Genomic DNA, 18,638 nt, shown 5'->3' on the forward strand with positions numbered 1-18,638 from the left:
TCAGTAATATATGTGTTTGTTTACAGCATCTACATAGTAGCAGTCTTTCAGCTTTGGTTTTTAGCTTGATAGTACATTGCAAATGTTCTGCCTTCAGAGAACCCTTTTCCCATTGCTTTTTTCCTCTTCAGGAACCCTTGACCATCTGCCACAGAAACCCAAGGTATAACAAAGAAATTTCACTGTGGAATGTCACTCTGGGGTTCTCCAATTCAGGCTGCTAGCAAGCCATGCACTTTTGCAGCGTAGTCCCATTCAATTCTCAACTGGGACTCTTTTGAGGGAGGGGTGGTGGGTGGTAGGCTGCTCCTCTGGAACAGCATTCTGGTCATCAGACACGGTCAGTACTTGTTTGGCTATTTGCAAGGGACGATCCTCCCCCTTATTTTCTGTAGCATTTTTTTTTTTTTTGTACTTTTGCATAGCTTGAGGTTTCCCAGGTCCCACCAAAACCTTTAATGTGAATGATGCCATTTTTCTTACATAAGGATCCACACGAGTTGGCAAGCAGTGTAGTATACCCAAGGACATTCACGCAGTCTGTGAAAGACTCTGCCCTCACTCCACATGAATGAGTGGGACCTCAAGGTACTCCAGAACAGTTTGAAAGTCCCTGCTGTATGATTATCCAGACGCTTCTACAACATCCCTGGGATTGTGTGTGCCTTAAAGTGAGTATGGGTGCAACACATGGCATTGCAAATGGCCACATCAGGGGAGCTGATGTTGGGATTGTGGTATTCTTAACCAGGAATGCTGAACACCATGGTTCTTCCTGGGTTTTCTTCAGTTTAAATGACTGTTTGAACTGGAAAATAAGCCATTTCTGTTCTGCAGTCCTGTCTCTTGTGAACAAAAAATGTATTCTTAGATCATCGCAGAGTCTGAAGAATTTCACAGCATTGTATTAACACTTGCAAATGGTGAAGCGCACACTAGATGATGGTATGTCATTTTAATTTAACCTACAATGTAATTTTAACCTACATAATTTCATGCAGGCAGCACTAATTTTTTGCTTACCCTTGCTAGTTTTGACTATTTTAATAAGCATTGCCTTAGCAAAATTTGTTGAATGGCTTTTTGGTGTTCATTTTAACCGCTGTACCATACAATCAATGTGCATGAAAAACAGGAGGATTTTAAAAAATAGTTCTGAGCATTGGTACCTCTCTTCCCAAATCAAGCCCATTAACTGCAACAGGATGTACCTCCCAGTAAACAAAACAGATGTTGCAAAGGCATGGTAGATGCCATCATCTGCCTTTCTAAAATTTATTAGCAATTGCCCTTTTGACTGCAAAACAGAACATTCAGGAGCACAGATTGTTTGTTTCCCAAATGTAGGTGTATGCACGCATGTACATTTTGATAGCATACCTTCTGTTTTCTCTGCCCAAATGCCCAAGTTTTATATATAGGTATGGGGATAAATAGACTAATCAGCTCTTTTCTGAAATCATTAGTGTGCACTTTTCACTATATGGTATACTGGAAGCATGAAGGAAGTGTCCATAATCTGCTTAGATGAGTGAAATCAATGAGTCCGCCAAAACAACCGAGCCCATTGTGGGTTCATTTACCAACAAGAAGCTGCAGTACCTGGTGGCAACTATTATGATCATGCAAGCCATGGTCAGAAGCTGCCATGGCTTGTTGGGTCATCCAAACTCATGTGGTGAGTGCTGCTTGAGGTTTAAACAATCCTCATACCCTAAAACGCCATGTGTTAAGTACTTTCAGCCCCCGCTGCCTGAGTTCAGATACACAGCAACCCCTGGCTGTGACTTAGATATTTATGGTGGTAGATGACATGTCCTGTGGTACCCCAAGGGTTAATTACCCCACAGAAGGCTATTGTGTTATCTGAACCAGGTCAAAGTGTTTCCAGGACACACATCCTGGTATGGATTATTTTTACAAATGTGTAAAGAAGAGCACTAAAGCAAATGTCAGGAACAGAAAGGCCTAAAGAAAAATAGTAAAACTCACTTTCATTTCCTGTTAAGTTTAATAGTATCAAAGAACATGCAGATAATTTTAAAAAAGTATATTCACAAGGCAAAGGATTTATCTATATACATTGTTGGAACTGCATTAGAATCACACCCTAAAGAAGTTAAATGTTTTGATAGTATATAATAGACTGGTCTAGAAATTAACATTTAATGTCAGAGTTTTCAGGGTGTACACTGAACAAACACTCATTTCTGAAAGTTTCTGTGATTCATGCCCTCAAATGAAATACTAAAATTTGCAAAGTAATCCACAACCTGTGTAAGGTAAACAGGAGTGGATAGATAAGCATATACACAAGCAGTAAATCCTATATGTGTCTATTCAGAAGTAAGCCCTCTTAAAGTCAATATGACTGACCCATAAATCTGTATAGAATTGTAGCCTAAGCATGTTAGCATGCTTAAAGGCTCAATCATCATCGCACAACAGCGGCTACAGCCTAGCTATGCAACTGTGGATAAGAGAGATGGGCCTATTTTGAAACTGAAGAAGGGGAACAGAATGAAAGATGTCACACTGCTGTCTGACTGAGCGGCTCTTCAGCACAGAGAAGAAGGAAAATGAATGCCCCTTTTCCTCCTCCATGCTTGTGACAGTACTAAGTAGCTAACGAGCTATTTCTAGAAAGCAGCACTGAGCCAACTTGAGGAGAGGACTACCTTTAAAAAGGCACGTAGCAAACCTGAGAGACTATATCCTCAGTAGTAACTTTGCTGTGCTTATGGGAAAGGATCACTCACATTGAGGCCCCTGGTCAAGTTTTGAATATCAGAAATCCAGCCATGCTCAATCCTGCCGGGTTCTGTGTCACAGCAGCACCCTGCACCAGTTCAAACCACATGTGCTCCCCTCTCTTGAGCTCCACTAGCACAAAATTAGTTAGGGAGCCTCCGTTTGCCTTTCTCTTCTTGTTGCCCATCAGGATCATTCTTTTCCCATTGCTTAAAGCCAGTCGGCCCAAGGCAGGAGCTGGAGGAAGGTCCATGTTGACAGCAACCATATAAACAGCATTATGAGGGGCCTTGAAGTAGCCCTGTTCAGGAAAGTAACCCTTGCCGTAATTAAGATGCATCCCGCTGAAATGTGGTACATCTTCTCTTTCTTCTGGATATCTTACATAAAATGCCACGGCTGTGCCTACATAGGGGAAGAAAAGGGGATTATACAACAAATGTGATTCTATAAAAAAACCTGGAATGTTAAAGTGTTAATGGTAGAGACGTTTCCAAGGTATCCCAAACCCAGCTTGGATACAAATTCGGAGATTGTTGGAAGGCCACTCTGAAAATTAGGTGAGGTGTACAGATCACTCAAGTTCTCAACAGGACTGGATTTTGATCCAAGCTGTAGAATTCCTAACTTACCTCCAGCATTTCTGAACATCAATTGTACCATCCCAAATACACATTTCCCTTACTTTCACTTCACTCCTAAGCAATGGAGGGCAGCAGCTAAAGATGTGTGGGGAAAGTCATAAAAGGTTTTTCCTGTCCCGCCTCATCATCACTTCTGTGTGGCAGAAGTTGTTTCAAAGCTGGAAGAGCAAAATCTATAGTCCCATCCTTCTTTCATGTTCTTGGCAAGTACAGCAGGATAAAATGAAGACAGGAGAAAGAAAAATCCCTCTGCTTTTCACAGAGTTTCCACAAAAACCCACAAAAAATGATGAGCATATGACAGCTTGCTAATTCCCAGTTGCCCCTAAGCAAAAGGTCTCGAAGGACCAAGAGAGTCGACACACTTGACTTGGCCACTGTAGGACTGGAGCTTGGGAATTTCACCATTCCTTCGCCCCAACACCAACGGCCCTTTTTTATGATTTTGGGATGACTTGTCAGGTGCTGCAGGGAAGCACCTCTGGAAGCAGGTGCTTTTGTAGCCACTGCTGGAGCATCACAGCTGCCCTTTGCAGGGGAATCCTTGCATAAATTGTACAGTCTCAGCCTTGAACTGTGACTGAGCAGACAATGAGGAAGGAGAAACACTGGAATGCAATATTACATTGTTATCCTGCAACCACAAGAGGGATGCTTGCTTCTCCCTGGAACAAGAAAATGGCTTTTGAATACAATGCACTCAAAATACTCTAAAATCCTAAAGCTCTCACTTTCGAAGCTGAAACACTTCTAAGCCACAGCTCAAAAAACCTGAAAGCCACTCTCTTGCCAAGAGATGGCGCTGCAGTACAACAAAAACCCTTTGAGAAGCACATCTCATCGAAAGAACCTCTCAAAGTTCTGCGTGTTCTGGATCAGAAGGTTTTTCGCACTCAGTGCACCAAGGTGCATATGGGGGCTTGCATTCATATCCATGTTCACATCCCCATGTCAGTTCTATAGGCAAGCAGGTGCACACCTGAAGAGAGCTATTGAGCCTTGTTCATGTTCCTCTGGTGCCAAAGTGCATTATATTATCCATGGAGATGCAGCCCAGAGTATCCACTCATGGGAGTTTATCCACTCATCAGGTCTATCATGGCGAGAGTTTCCTTGCACGTGCCAATATTCCATGTCATAGACATGGGAACTCGCAGGAAAGCAGGCCTAACCCACATGGTGTGCTGGTGTGCTGCTCCACATGGTACTTTATGTTGCAACCTTTTTATAAAATTAGGGTATTGCCAATGCATTACTCTAAATTCCATGGGCCGAAACAGACAAATATTTACACAAGGGTTATTGTGTGAATTAAAAACAATCAAGGGGGGGGTGGTTGGGGTTGTCCTCACAGCCGCAGTGGGACAATGTGGTCCAAATCACCCCACCCCCCAATCCAACTAGACTTTACCGTGGAAAGAAAACTGTCCACATTGCCACTATTATCTTCTTTCTCAGTGCAAACAGTAACAGCACAGAGGGTGGGATCATGATCAGATCCAAGGTGGGGGCACAAGTGTGATTACAAATTGTCTGACTTGGATCACATCTAATCTGCTAAGGTACTCAAAGGTCTTTATGCAAATGATACAGTGGGCAAAGTTCCTAAAAAGTAGGATGTGATTGTTAAAGGATGTTACTGGAAGAAACATACCTGTCTCTGGGATCTCTGTATGTATCTTGTTTCTTCCATTTAAGTCAACTTCTCTGTGGTCACCAGGCTCTTTTGGATCTTTCCTTTTTTGCCTCTCTTGACCTTTCAGCTGCTTCCTCAGCCTTCTGCCCATCAACAACTGAATCTTTGCAACATCCAAAGTGACATTGGCAGCAGCTAATTCTTTTTGACTTCCAAAGAGCTTTTGGAAGATCTGTAGATGTTCCTCAACGTTTTGCTGGATTAATGCAAGGTCTTCCCTCAGATTCTCCACTGAAATGCTAAGTGTTTCAACTAAGTCGGCCTTTGTCTGATTACAGCAGGAAAGAGTGCGATCCCATTGCAATGTATTTTTCTTCATCTCCCTGCTGAGGTTCCCAATCTCTTTCTTTAGGGTCATGAGATCATGATATGCTGGATTGTCCAGGGCATCCTCTATGGAAGCCTCATGGTTTGGTTCCATGTCTTCTACTCTACTGGGCTGGGTGCTGACCTCTTGTAATGCGTCTTTTACTTGCTTCTTGAGGACAGAATGCTCAAGAGACTCATGGGTATTGGCGTTGTTCTTGTAATCCATCTCCAAAGTGTCAATTCTCTTCATCAGAGATTCCAGGTTCTTACTTTGCTTTTGGAGACTGTCTGAAATCAATCCAACAGTCATCACTTGAAGTGACGGCAATAAAGCATCGGGATCATCTTCCAACAAGACTTCCATCGTTTCCTCTCCAAGCAAGGCCTCAAGTGCTTTCTCATGTCTCATTGCATCTAAAAGCAGGGAGTTGAAAGAGCTGTTGAGATACTTGATGTGCCCATGTATCTTCTCATCGTTTCTTTGCAGGATGCTGATGTTCTCAGACAGAGTCTCAGTGTGAGACTTAAGAAGAGACGTGGCAACTTCAAGCTTCCGACTCTGTTCCTGTTGGAAATGGAGAGACTGATGCATAAGGGGGAAAGCTGCTGTAAGGTCTTTTAAGCGAGCCTCCAGTTGCTTCATTTCTTCTCTGTTGATCTGGGTGATGTTTTCTTGATCTTCCTTATCAACACCTGAAGGAAGACTTTCACAATGGCATGCTTTCACATACCTCTGCAGTTCCTGATGACTTTCTTGGATATTTGCCAGAGTATGGTTGAGCGCTAGAATTTTCCTTTCCTGATCTACTCTGTTTTCTTCTATTATAAGACTCTTCTCCATTAAATCTACTCTCAGCTCCTCCATCTCATGCTTTGAGTTGGCTTTTAAGGCCTCGATTGCATTAGTTAGTTCTTCATAGTCCTCATCTGAGGCTTCAAATAGTTCCTTGAGTTGTTCAGCATGCCTTGCCAAGGTCTGGTTTACAATCTGAACTTCTGCCACAGTGAATGCCTCCTTCGGACTGCCAAATTGTACTGCTAGGTTCCCATTAAGGGCCTCAAGCTCACGCTGAAGCTTGTGCTGTTCTTGCCTCAGGCCTGTGAGACTGCTGTTTAAGGCTGACCACTGAGAGTGCTGCATCTTGTGGTGCCTCTTGAGCTTCATGTCCGTGTCTGCTTTGATCGAGGTCAGGTTGTAGTGGATGGCCGCCTGCTGCAGGTGCAAATGACTCTCGATGTCTCTCTTCATCTGGTCGGCCCTCAAGAGGTTGGCTTGAACTTTGGATTCAAACTTGGCGCCCAACTCTTGCAGGTCTTTCTTGGGCACAGTGCTTTCTTGGAATCTCTCTATGCTTTTCCTGTTGGCTTCGACATTCTGTGAAAGGTTTCTCAGGGCGAGAGAAAGCTCCTGCAGGCTTTTATTAAAGCTTGCCCAGACAGGGTTCAAATGCTCTTTCAAGAAACTCTCCATGTGAGGCAAAAGTGGGTGCAGGAGGAATTGTCCCTGCGCATCTGAAAAACAGCATGAAAACAATGCAACAGAAGAAGAGCATGAACTTGCGGGGAACTGGAAGCCCCCAGGGCATGCCTGACACTCTTTGACCCACCCCAGTGCAGTGTTGGGCCCTTTTTCAAGGCAATCTGCAGGGCAGTGGGGCAATTTGGGGATGGAGCATCAGAGAAGGAAGGCTCAAGTCTTCTCATGCACTGCCATTCTCCATTCTGCTTCAAACAGCAATTAGATATGAAAAAGGCCTTTGTTAGAGTTGGGGAAACTTTTCCAAGCCTAATTAAATCACAAGGGGAACTTGGAGTTAGCACTTCTTTCTTCAGTAACGAGGGAAATGGTTTCCATGTGCTGCAATTAGTCTAAAAAGGCAACAGTGTGTTTGTCCAGCCTTGTTGCCACACGTAGATGGGTGGCCGGCCAGGAGTTCCTGTGCATGTGTGGGGATGGGGCAAGAATGTGGCTGGGTACGTGTGAAAGGGGTGAGTGGGCCCTGCCCACGGATGGCATGTGTGGTTGCATCAGCCTGTAAGATGGGTCATTGTCCTCTCCGCCCAGCCCCTTACTGCATGACGCTTGCCAAATGCCAGCTATTGCTTTGATGGCCAGTTGTACCCAACTGGTTTCCATATCCGCTGCATTCCCTCATTTTACCTTATGATGGGCCAGATCTGTGCTTCTTTAGTTGCTTCCAGGGACGATGCTTTCCTCCTTCAAATTGCTTTCATTTTTTGCAGAACAGAGTGCAAAGAGCAAATTGCAAACAAAGAGTAATGATTTGGGGCCACCTCTTCCCTTGGGATTTAATCCTAAAATCGTGCAGTTGGGAGTGGCCCGAAAGCCATTCGGTCCAACCCCTGCTCAGTGCAGGACTCTGAGTTAAACCACCGGTCTCAAACGGCTGTCCGGTTGCCTCTTGGATGCCTCCAGTGTGGGGCAGCCCCTAACCTCCTTAGGCCATCGATTCCATCACTGTATCGCTCAAACAGCTGAGAGGTTCTTCCTGATGTCCAGCCAGGATCTGACTTCCTGTAACTTGGGCCCCTTATTCTGTGTCTGCACTCTGGGATGGTCAAGAATAGACCTGCTCTTCCTCTTTATGACAGTCTTTCGAGAACTTGGAGAGAGCTATCCTATCTCCCCTTGGTCTTCTCATCTCCAGGCTAAGCACGCCCAGTTCTTTCAGTCTTCATAAAGTAAGCAAGAACTATAATAATATAGGAACACGAAACAAGTGCAGCTGCTGGTCTAAACCTAACTGCCCACCACAAGGATCAGACAGCCATCTACCCTGAGCATGGTAAGGAGCACAAAATTACTTTTTATATTATTGCATTCAAATCCCACCCTTTCCTCAAGGCGGTCAGGATGCTGTACAGTCACTCCATCCAGCTGCGTTCTATCCTTAGTTAGGCTGGGTCACATTGCACAGACCTTCCTGCCTGAACTGAGAAGGAGATGTGGAATTAGATTGGTGCACCAGTAAGATTCCACTTAAACACACAGGCATGTGAGACACACACGTGTCATCTATGAGTGAGTGTCTCATATAATTAAAAATATAATACGTGTTCCTTTATTATTATTATTTATTTAGTAAACTTCTATGCCGCCCCATTCACCGAAGCCTGGGGCGGCTTACAGCAATAAATAAGTTGCTTGCTTTATTTTATGCAGTTAGCTGACATTTGGCAAGCACACCAAGGCTGAGAGCCAGTGTGGCGTAGTGGTTAAGAGCGTGGGACTGGGACTCAGGCGATCCGGGTTCTAGTCCCCACTCAGCCATGGAGCCAACTGGGTGACGTTGGGCCAGCCACAGACTCTCAGCCCGGCCCACCTCACAGGGTTGTTGTTCTGGGATAAAACTGAGAGCAAAAGAGAAGAATGATGTAAGCCACTTTGAATTCTTTAAGAGAAAAAAAGGAGGGATGTAAATCTAATTTAAAAAAAAACAGACAGCCATTCTACAATTTCTACTGGGTTGCTTGCCATTAATTTGCGTCCAGCTGCACACCCAGCGCTTCTGACCTGCCCCTCACTCACACGCACCTGGATGTCTGTGGCTCCTTTCTCCACTTGTGCTGCTGTCATTAGGCTGCAGCGCCTTCTGTAAGACTCCCAGGTTGGTCGCTGCTTGGTGAATATCGTTCTGCAGATCCACCAACAACGCCTCTTGCTTCTGGTGGGTCTCTGTGATCTCTCCTGAATCCAGTGAAGAAGGCACTTGTTGCAAAGATGGGGCAGCAGGTAAATCCCTTCTGGGGCTTCCCTTGTCTGGAAGGGGTTCCCCAAAGGGGGGAAGGATTCCAGATCCTTACAGCGCAGCTCTACAAATGGTCCCCCACAACACACACACTGCCGCATCTCCCTCCGCCTGCCGCCACAGGCCTGGCTTAGCAACAGTGGCTACAAGTGGCACTCCCATCCTCCAAGTCAAGGTGCAGGGCAGCTAAGGCCAGGAAGGTTTTCCGGCAGCTGAGAATCCCGTAAGTGCCTCTCCCTCTGACTGGCAGGAAAACACCAGCAGTTAATTATAGGTAGATACAAGAATTAGCCACTGGTTTCTTCTCATAACACACAAAACCAGCTTCTGGTTGCACTGCCTGTCTCACTGCCACGTGGTAGGGCTGGCTCCACGCTAAATGCCCAGGGATCCACAGGTCCAGGAGAACTAGCAAGCAAGCCATTCCCCCAGCGTGTCAATTTCTCCCATTTCCACCTGCTCATGCAGCCCCAGCCGTCACTCAGTGGCATCTCGGCACACGGCAAACCTTACCTCCCCGGCTGAGGTTTCAGCGAAACCCCCACCATGCAGCAATTCTCACCATCCCTTTTCCGTAGGTTTATCTCATGCGAAAAGCAGTATATTAAGGACAATTACAATGATTCATTATTATCAGTCACTATGGATTATGTAGTGACCTTCTTTTGGCATGAACTTTTGGCCTTCTCCATTGCACAAAATAATAACTGTTTGTCTAGCGAGAGAATGGAGACTCGTTATAACAAGGTCCAGGCCGCATTACTCTAATTGTGGGAGAGTATTTGAATTTGAGCATACTTTGACTTGCAAATGCTTCTTCTTCCCAGCCTCCGGGCTGATTGGTGGCCCCCAGAAGAAAATTTGGCTCTGCAAACAAAATTGAAAATATCCCTGGTTATCCTTATGCCTTGGCTTCTCACAGTTCAGTAGAATGGGTGGGCAGGAATTATTTAGCTATTTATGGAGAGTTTCATTCATAAAGCATCCCAGATTTTAATCTAATTGTGCTAGGCATGCAGATTTTTAGCATCCCGTCTTAACAATGCTTACTTTTCAGTTCAACTCATTTCACATATATTCGGTATCCCTACAAAAGCCTTGTGAAGGAGGCCAGCCAGATATTGCAGATAGGAAGGCAGAGGCCGAGTGAGACAGACCTGCCCCTCTGCAGCCACCCCTGCCCCAAAAACCTTCTCTGGAAGGTTGGTTGACCCTAAATAGAACAGATCTCCTCCAAATTTTAGTTCGTTCTCCCTCCTGCATTGGCACCCAGCATTGCATCCATGTTGCTTAGGAAGGCTGCAGGCAGGTGCAAAGAGGAACGGAGATGGCAAAGCCCCTTTCCATGAACCTCGCAGTTCATAGGTCCAGCTCATGGCAGGTCACGTAAGGCCACCTACCTTGCCTGGCCATCGTCAAGGTAACATCTGCCTCACTGGGGAATTCCTGTTTCTCTGCTCCATCTCTTAGCAACTGCTCCCTTTGCTCTCAGAATACAACCATCCCCTCCTCTTCCAACCTGGGGACCTCTGAAGCATCCCCCTTCAGCCCCAGTCAGCATTACGAAAGGTCAGAAATAACCAAGGGAATAGTCCAAAGCTGGAGGGCACCTGGTTGGAGAGAGCTGCTCGACAGGATCCTTCTGGCTTAGGGCACCTTTATGTAATGCCACATCCACTTCCTGTGCTCCTACTGAAAAATCAGAAGCTTCAGGGCACATCGTCCCACATCCTTTCTGGAGACTGGGACAGTGTCTGACATGAGAGGAAGCTGTGAGGAGGACACCTCCCATGTGGAGAGGGTTTTCCGCGGCTACCTTTGTAACAAGAGAAGGAACTGAGCAATGCCTTCCCTGTTGATGTCAGAAGGAAGACAAACCAGGCCAGCATCCTACACAAACAGGGTGCATTCTGCAGGGTGACCCAGGGCATGTCCCTCCGGCTAGGTCTGACGTCGTCAGTTCTTTGCCTTGCGGCTTTTCTTACCATGGTGCTCACAGTTCTTGCCCATGTAGCCAGGGCAGCACTTCCAATGCAAAGAGGTGATGACTTTTTGCTTCACCTGGTAGACTGGATTCAAAGCCATTCTGTACCTAAAGAGAAGAAGCACTCAGCAGGTAACAGGTGGGCAATCTTTGGTTTTTGGGACCAACTGGGACTATGATAAATTTATATATAATAAATGAAAACAATCAAGCTGCGCTCATCTTTCCCATAGCATGTGCAGCTTTGGATGAGATCTAAGTCACAGGGTGGCCTCAATATTGGATTGCCCCGTTCGTGTCCGGAGTGGCAAAGCAATCAGGCAATGCGCCATCACATCCCAAGCCCAGTCATGTGACTTACTGGAGGGCGCGTAAGAAAGCCTTATCAAGGAGAGCTGGGCTTGGTAGGCTGGATTCCTTAGATCCATTTGTTAGCTCTCTCGAAACGCTGTCTGTGGCTGTGCTTATGGATTGTACAGCTCCTCAGAGCCAAATGCCGGCAGCTTTATCTGACCTAAGTTTTTCAATGCAGACTCCCAGAATGAACGACTCTTCTTGCCCAAGTTTGGAACCCTTCCCTGAATAGACGCAGAAACAACACTGCGTCTGAATTCCCTGATGCACTTAAGATACAGGTAAATTCAGGTTCCAGATCATCGGATCCAGTAAGTAATAAACATCCCTGCTTTGGCTTTCCAGTTTGTGACATGCAATGAATTTCAGTTTGTGTTCATTGCTGCATCTCAGGTAGCAATGCAATTTGCAGAGGAGCTGACCTGGGGCAAGAGATTGGTTCAGGCGTCTCTTTATCTCACAACCCTTGCGGTAAAGCCAAGCTATCTAAAATCTACGCTGATACAAAAATCAGCACATTCATGGGTGGGCAACTTCTGACCCTCCAGCTATTTTGGCCTACACCTCCCAGCATCCTTCACCATTGGCTGTGCTTGCTAGGTCTAATGGGAATTGCAGGCCAAAATGCCTGGAGGGCCACCTCCACTTCAGAGCAATCGGGACCCTCAGTAAGAGGAAGAGCTGGCAGCTTACATGATCTTCTGGCATTCTGGAGCCCCCTCTGGGCACAGCTCCTGTGACTTCACGATGTACTTCTCTGTCTTGCAAGCCGTGCTGTACGTGACCAGCCGGGACCGAACGAAGGAACACCAGTTCCTAGGCAGAAGGAAGAGGGAAATGCAGGAAGGAAATGTGACACCGACCACCATGGACTGCTTTGACACAATCAAGCACCCGTACTCCTGCAAGCAGGTTCTCCCTGCCTTCAGTCCAAGCCGTGTGGGGAGAAATCCGCTTGGGAAGTATTTCCTATTGTTACATAGCCATGCTGGAGGAGGCTTTCCTGTGGATTTCTGCCTTCTCCGTAGCACAGAGAGGACATGTTGTTAAGGCACCTGTTCAGTGCTTAAGAACCCTGCCCTGCCCTGCTTTTCTTTTCTTTTCTTTTCTTTTCTTTTCTTTTCTTTTCTTTTCTTTTCTTTTGGGGGGGGTCCATCTGTTGGGCCTGCACCCACAATCTTTTCAGTCCATAGCACTGCCCCTGGGCCATATACTGAGTGAGGCAGCTGGTCCAGTTAGCTCAGCAATATCTTTCCCCAACCCGCAGTTGTTCTGGACTACGAATCACATCATCCCCAGTGAGCATGGCCTGTCACCAAGGATGGTGGGAGTTCAGCACAGAGATGCACTAGTTGTGGGAAGGCAGGTCTCAGATTGGCAAAAGCGTTCTGGGGTTTTATGCAGGAGCGTTTCTTAATCCTACATGTGGGTGACAGAAATTGAGCCTGGGAGGTTTCACTCTGGAGTTGTATGAAACCCCTGCCCTCCACTTCTCTGTGCACAAGCCTCCAGGTTCCATTTTGGTTAAACCCCCAACCCAGCAGTTCCTGCTAGTATGCCAACTCTGACGCGCTTGCGAGTGTTCATCTCATTTGGATGCAAATCAAAGTTGGGCACTGGAGGAGCAGTGAGAACGTCTGGTGCACAGATGCAAAGCCCACCAAAGCTGTGCCCCCAAGCAGGGGCCAGAAGTCCCGTTAGCTGTGTTCATCCACGTCTACAAGGGACTTGAGTGGCTTTCTTCTCTACCAAGAGCCCATCTTCTGTAAAGCTTCAAGGCCCTAACTGCCCATTCTAGACCGGGCCACACCTAAATATTTTGCGTTGCACCAGAGGGAGTTCACAAAGCGCTGAGAAGAGGAATTTCCTTCCAGCTGCTGTCGGAGAGAACGGGGGATTCTGGTGGTGGGCAGATGCACTTTGACCCTGGCACCACCGCTCTCCTCCATCATATGCTTTGGTGAAAGCAAGGGGAAAGTAGTTCCCTGCCTTTGCAGCATTACAAAATGTCCCAGTGTGCATATGTGGTTTTTGCAACTCGGGGATTGTCAGGGCTGAACAGCACAGCAAGGCACACCTCTGCCTTCAGTCACCATCCTGGGAACGTCTTGTTCCTGGGTTGTCATTGCTACATCTGAGCCCGGAACTGCAGGTTATTTAGGGGCTAAGCAACCCAGGGCTGACCAAGCAATTGCCCAACTCTCAACAAGTTGTTTAACCACAAAATAACCAGAGCTCAGGGTTTCGAAGTCAACCCTTGTTCCCAAGTGGAGGACTGAAAACAAAAGACTGGAGAGTCTGAATACTATGAGCTAAGCAACTCAGCGTTAGCTTTTACACACGGACTGAGCCATTGGTGTGCAGCAAGCCGCTCTCGGTCTATTTCTACTCCAAACTGTGTTGGCAACTAGCCAGTCGTTGCAGCAAACAAGTTCTCTCCAGCTAGGAGCTTCCCTTCACATTGTACTGATATAAATACTCCTCTCTGGTAAAAAGGCAGGTGGATTAAGCAACAAAACAAGCCATAAATATTCACACAATGCCACTAGCGTCATGCCAAGAATTTGGAAAGGTCAGGAGCCCTTTCCGCCAATGCTGTTTGCATTGAGATAGAGTAGTTATTGCCTGGGGTGGAGAGAACTTGCCACTTCCAAAGAATGCCTGGGACTCTGCCGCAGTCTAATATCTTGGAGTGGAACAAGAGGAACTCAGGCGCTGATAAACTCCATAGAAGGGAAAGTTTCTGTCTGGAGTTGGAGTGGTCAAAACAATGGGAAAGCATATAAAGCTTCAGAGTGAAAGCTGAGGTCAGCCCTGAAGAGGAGGTGAGTGTGCGTGGAAGATTAGCGTCCTAGAGGAGGAGACCGATGAAAGAAAGAACAAGAGGCATGATCCAGCCCAAGCGAAACCTCCCACGCCTCTCAGGAAGAGGGGGAAGGGCTGGAGGGGGAGAGCTGGGTGCTAAGTGCAGCCCATGGGGCAGTGCAGGAAAACCATCAAGGTGTGTTGTTTCCCAGAGATACACCTCAGGATAAGCTTGTGCTTCTTGCTGCTAAGTGCCATCAAGTCATCTCTGACTGACGGCCACCCTATGAAGGAAAGCTCCCCAGATGTCCTTTCCTCCACAGCACAGCTCAGTTCTTGTAAACTCAAGCTTGGGGCTTCCTTGATGGAACTGATCCATCTGGGAGTTGGGTTTTCCTCTTCTTTTTCTGCATGCCCTATCATGATTGTCTTCTCCAATGAGTCTTGCCTTCTCACGAGGCACCTGAAGCCCAACAGCCTCAGTTATGTCATTTTTGCTTCCCAAGCAAATTCTAGCTTGATCTGGTCTAGGATCCACTTGTTTGTCTTTCTGTGTGTCCAAAGCTCTCCCCCAACACCACTTTTTGAACACCTCAAATTCTTTCCTGTCAGCTTTCCTCTCTGTCCATTTCCACACCCATGCATAGTGATCTTGTGCAGTTCTTGCCAACATCCAGATGAAGTCACAGACGAGTTTTGGTTTCAGGTTCTCAAGCATGGTCCAACAGCCGGAGAAAGAGGCAATCAAGTCCAGAGGTGGTAAGAGGAGAATTGCTCCATTGCACACAATAAATGGGAAATGCTTTTTTAAATGTTAGAGTGCTGCAATGTGTTGGGTGTAGGGTTGTCACCAAAGACTACCTGGAAGCTACAACTAGTCCAGAATGCAGACTTCTAGTTCAGATTGGGGCACCGCGGTCACATCTTGCCAATGCTTAAATCAGTGTCCTGGCTAACACTCTAATCCTATGTGTAATTCAAGATGCTGATGATTCCTTGTAAGAAGCCCTATTCTGTAAGACGGGGTCTTCTCCGTTGTGGAACCTTGATTCCACACGGCTGCTCCAGAGAAGCTAGCCAGGCATCAATGTTGCTTTCTTTTCAGTATCAGAAGAAAACCATCACTATCTTAAATAATTTTACTCCCTCTAGAATCGATCTTGTGATCTTTTTATTTACTATGTAATTTTAATGCTACTGCATTTTATGACCTATATTCAATTAATATTTTAAAAGTACAGTGGGAAAACATTTTGATAGGTGGTGGGTTATGCAATTTTGCAGTAGCAAACAAATGAAGAAACACAGTGTTCCTCCAAGGTTTTTTTTTAATGTCCCTGGAAGAAGGAAACTAAGAAAAATGGGACCTTTCTCTATTGCGGCTGTTTTCTACGTGCAGGACTACAGCTGCTGCTGCTGTTCGTAACACATGAAGGGCACAAAGTCCAAAGTCTCCAATCCTAAGCTAGGACACGGCGTTGCACTGGCGAGTAGCTCTGCTCTGGATTTGGTGAAAACCGTGCCATGTTTGTTTGGGGCAGGGGGTGTCTTTCCCAGTTGGGGGTAATATAAAGGGGCTTTTCGGCAGTTACCTGAAGCACGTTCTGGGTGCTTTACAAGCTGTGCTCCCAAGCTTCTCCCCACCCCCTGGGTGTGCCCCATAGCAGCCCTCACTTTGCTGCTTTCAACCCGCAAATAAACGCACATTTACGGAACGGGCATAGTTATATATGGTTGCTGGAGAAGTCCGGCAGCCTCAGGCATAGGTCTGTTTTCTGGAAGGGAAAAGAATTCATTTTCAAGGCTTCTTGTCTTCGATTATTTTGTGTTCCCCACTGAAATTGGCTCTCCATGTCTTGCCTCTGTTTTGCAGCCTGTGGGCTGGAATGGCCTTGTCCAGCCGGGGACCTTCCAGACGCGTTGGAGGACACCCTGAGTCATCCCTGCCAGCGTGACCTGTGCACACTGGGAGCTCTAGCCCTAGCCCGGCAGACGTGGAGGGACAGCTGCCACCAGGCGCTCGTGTTCCCACTACAACTAGCCCCGTGCTGACATTCTGCATCTGCTTCTTCTCCACCAAGCCTTGGCAGCTGCTGGATTTTTCAATTTAGCCTTTGAAGGCTTAGCCAGGACCTCCTCCCATGGGGCTTCCCTCTGCTGCTGCTTGCTAAGTGCCTGAAAGCCACGCGAGGGTTGTGGTTGTTTTTCCTGAGCTGCTAACAGAAGACTTCTGATAACAGCAGAGCCCAACCAGAAGCTTTTAGGGAAGGTCTGCAGAAGGAATTCCTCCTAGCTAAGTCCTGTTAAGGATGGCGCAGGATGAAAACCGTAAAAGGACGAGCTCAGAAAGCCCTCCCGTCCCTCCACCACCTTCTTACATAAGGTAAGCCCTGGAGCTCTGCACCCTGAGACTCTTCCCCAAAATTCACAGCATCCCAATGCAAGGGCAGCTTCTAGCCAACCATGAACAACTGGACAGCATTCGCTATGCAACCGGCAAGTACTTCCCATGCCCCGTTCCTTCTCTTCCTCTCCTTCTCTACAGTAAATAGACTCACTTCTGTCCTCCGTAGGAGAGTGCTCTTGCACACACCCACGCTTGTCGCCTGACAACTGCAATGCCGGGCGGTGACGCGTGTGCAAATGAATGGTCACACCAGTTAAACACACGGATGGGCCTTTCGCTTTGGCTCAAGGGCACGCGGTTGTCAGTCACCGAGTGCAGGAGAACATCAAGTTGTCCGTGTGCCTCGCTGCCGGACTTTGACTCTCCGTTCAGCCATCCAGCAGCAGCTCTATCCAGTCTCCTCTTAAATTAAGGCAGGGAATTGCACCATCAGGATCCGATAGCTTAGACAAGCCACCTGCCGGTTCAACATGGATTGCCTGTTTGAGCTTGCACCGCAGGATTGCACGATGCAATGCCTCCAACTCTCCACAGCCCCTAGCTGCTCCAAGTCTGAGCACTGCTGTGTGCATGTCCTCACCACAAGTTGTGGTAGCTGTACGGGGCTTCTGTGGTAGAATTCAGAGGTTCACAGGATCCATAGGAAGCTATTGCATATCGCAAGGTAGACAACCGGTCTACCTAGCAGAGCAGGGATGGAATGGAATGGAGCTACCCATGTAGACTACCTGTTCCTCCAGCAGGCACAGGCTTCTCATGCTGCGCCAAGAGGAAATCCACGGAACAAAGGCCACGCACCCTGCAACCTTCTTTTGTGTGGGCTGCCGCAGCGCAAAGGCTGTTGCGTTTGAGGCAGAAGGCGGATGCCGCTTATGCAGCGTATGAGACGCATTTCCAGGCAAGGATGCTGGGTGCGCCGGCCAGGAATTCAGACTCAAGGCTGCAGGAAAGCAGAATGGAATCTAGGGACCTGAGCCTGGGAACTGGTGGGATTCCCAGTCCTACTATGGATTCCTCCCCTTCAGTATAGCTGAGCCCTGTGTGCACCAAGGAGGCGGACCTCTGGCCTGTGGACCTGATCTGGACCACAGAGGCGTCGCACTCAGCTGCAGAGGTTCTGCATCCACGAAGCCCCCCAGGGGTGGCAGCAGACTCGGCCGGGTCTGGGAGGGAGAGCTGCTGTCCTCAGGGGCAGCCAAGACCTGCACAGCACATGAAGCTTGGGGCAGAAATGGGGTGCAGAGCTGCTTCAGCCCAGGCTGGCTGAGCTCTCTTCTCCATCCTGAGAGCGTCGTGGAATTTGGTGCCTCTCCCAGCATGGAAAAGGTCAAAATGGCCTGGGGTAGGGTAAAGTCGGTGGAGTTGGCCTTGCTGGATGAGATGATCTGGCCCACGAAACGTGTCGCGTTCCTCCATGTGGCCTGCACCCTGCGGGCCTTGGAAGCCCGTGGTTCCAAAGGAGGACCTTGCCCGGCCCAGCCTGGAGGCGCCAGAGGCTCATGCAAATGGAGTGCCCAGCTAGCGAGCTCCTGCCCTTCCCTCTGTACTGGTCAAACAGGTTTCTTACGGGAAAACGTCTTACTAAAGTCAAAAGGCGCCAGTTCGGAAGCATTGCGAGAAGCAGCATGCACAAAATGGCAGGCTAAAATGGATGTTCGATTTCTCAGCTCCTGCACCACATCAATGTGATGATAAAATGTTTTCTCTGTTCTGAAAGCACCTTTGATCGCAACTTGATGCACACTCTCGCCACCACAACGGGAGAGCTCCCGCTGATTCAGAAGCTGGTTTGCCCTTTGCCTTCATCTTTGCACTGGCTGTGGGATGCTGCTCTGCGGGTTGTATTTCAGATTCCTCTTAAAGGCAGAGCATTTCCAGACAGAGAACTAGCATTAACGGGCAGCAGGTATTCCATCTA

The 18,638-nt window shown here is 47.5% G+C and overlaps 1 protein-coding gene across 1 annotated transcript in view; it reads right to left on the reverse strand.

Annotated features, from left to right (window-relative positions):
• Window positions 1-1,992: 1,992 nt before the first annotated feature.
• The window catches only part of MMRN2 (multimerin 2), a 29,751-nt gene continuing 13,105 nt past the window's right edge, over window positions 1,993-18,638 (reverse strand). Inside the window, exons 2-7 of the mRNA XM_044420366.1 lie at window positions 12,202-12,324; window positions 11,156-11,262; window positions 9,969-10,037; window positions 8,957-9,109; window positions 5,050-6,912; window positions 1,993-3,156 (exon numbers count right to left, since the gene is read on the reverse strand). Of these exons, the coding sequence (XP_044276301.1) occupies window positions 2,774-3,156; window positions 5,050-6,912; window positions 8,957-9,109; window positions 9,969-10,037; window positions 11,156-11,262; window positions 12,202-12,324 (2,698 nt within the window). The 3' untranslated portion in view covers window positions 1,993-2,773. The remainder of the gene's footprint in view (window positions 3,157-5,049; window positions 6,913-8,956; window positions 9,110-9,968; window positions 10,038-11,155; window positions 11,263-12,201; window positions 12,325-18,638) is intronic.

The sequence above is a fragment of the Varanus komodoensis genome, unplaced genomic scaffold (genome assembly GCF_004798865.1).
Source record: "Varanus komodoensis strain SLA01 unplaced genomic scaffold, ASM479886v1 scaffold11, whole genome shotgun sequence".
Taxonomy (NCBI): Eukaryota; Metazoa; Chordata; class Lepidosauria; order Squamata; family Varanidae; genus Varanus; species Varanus komodoensis.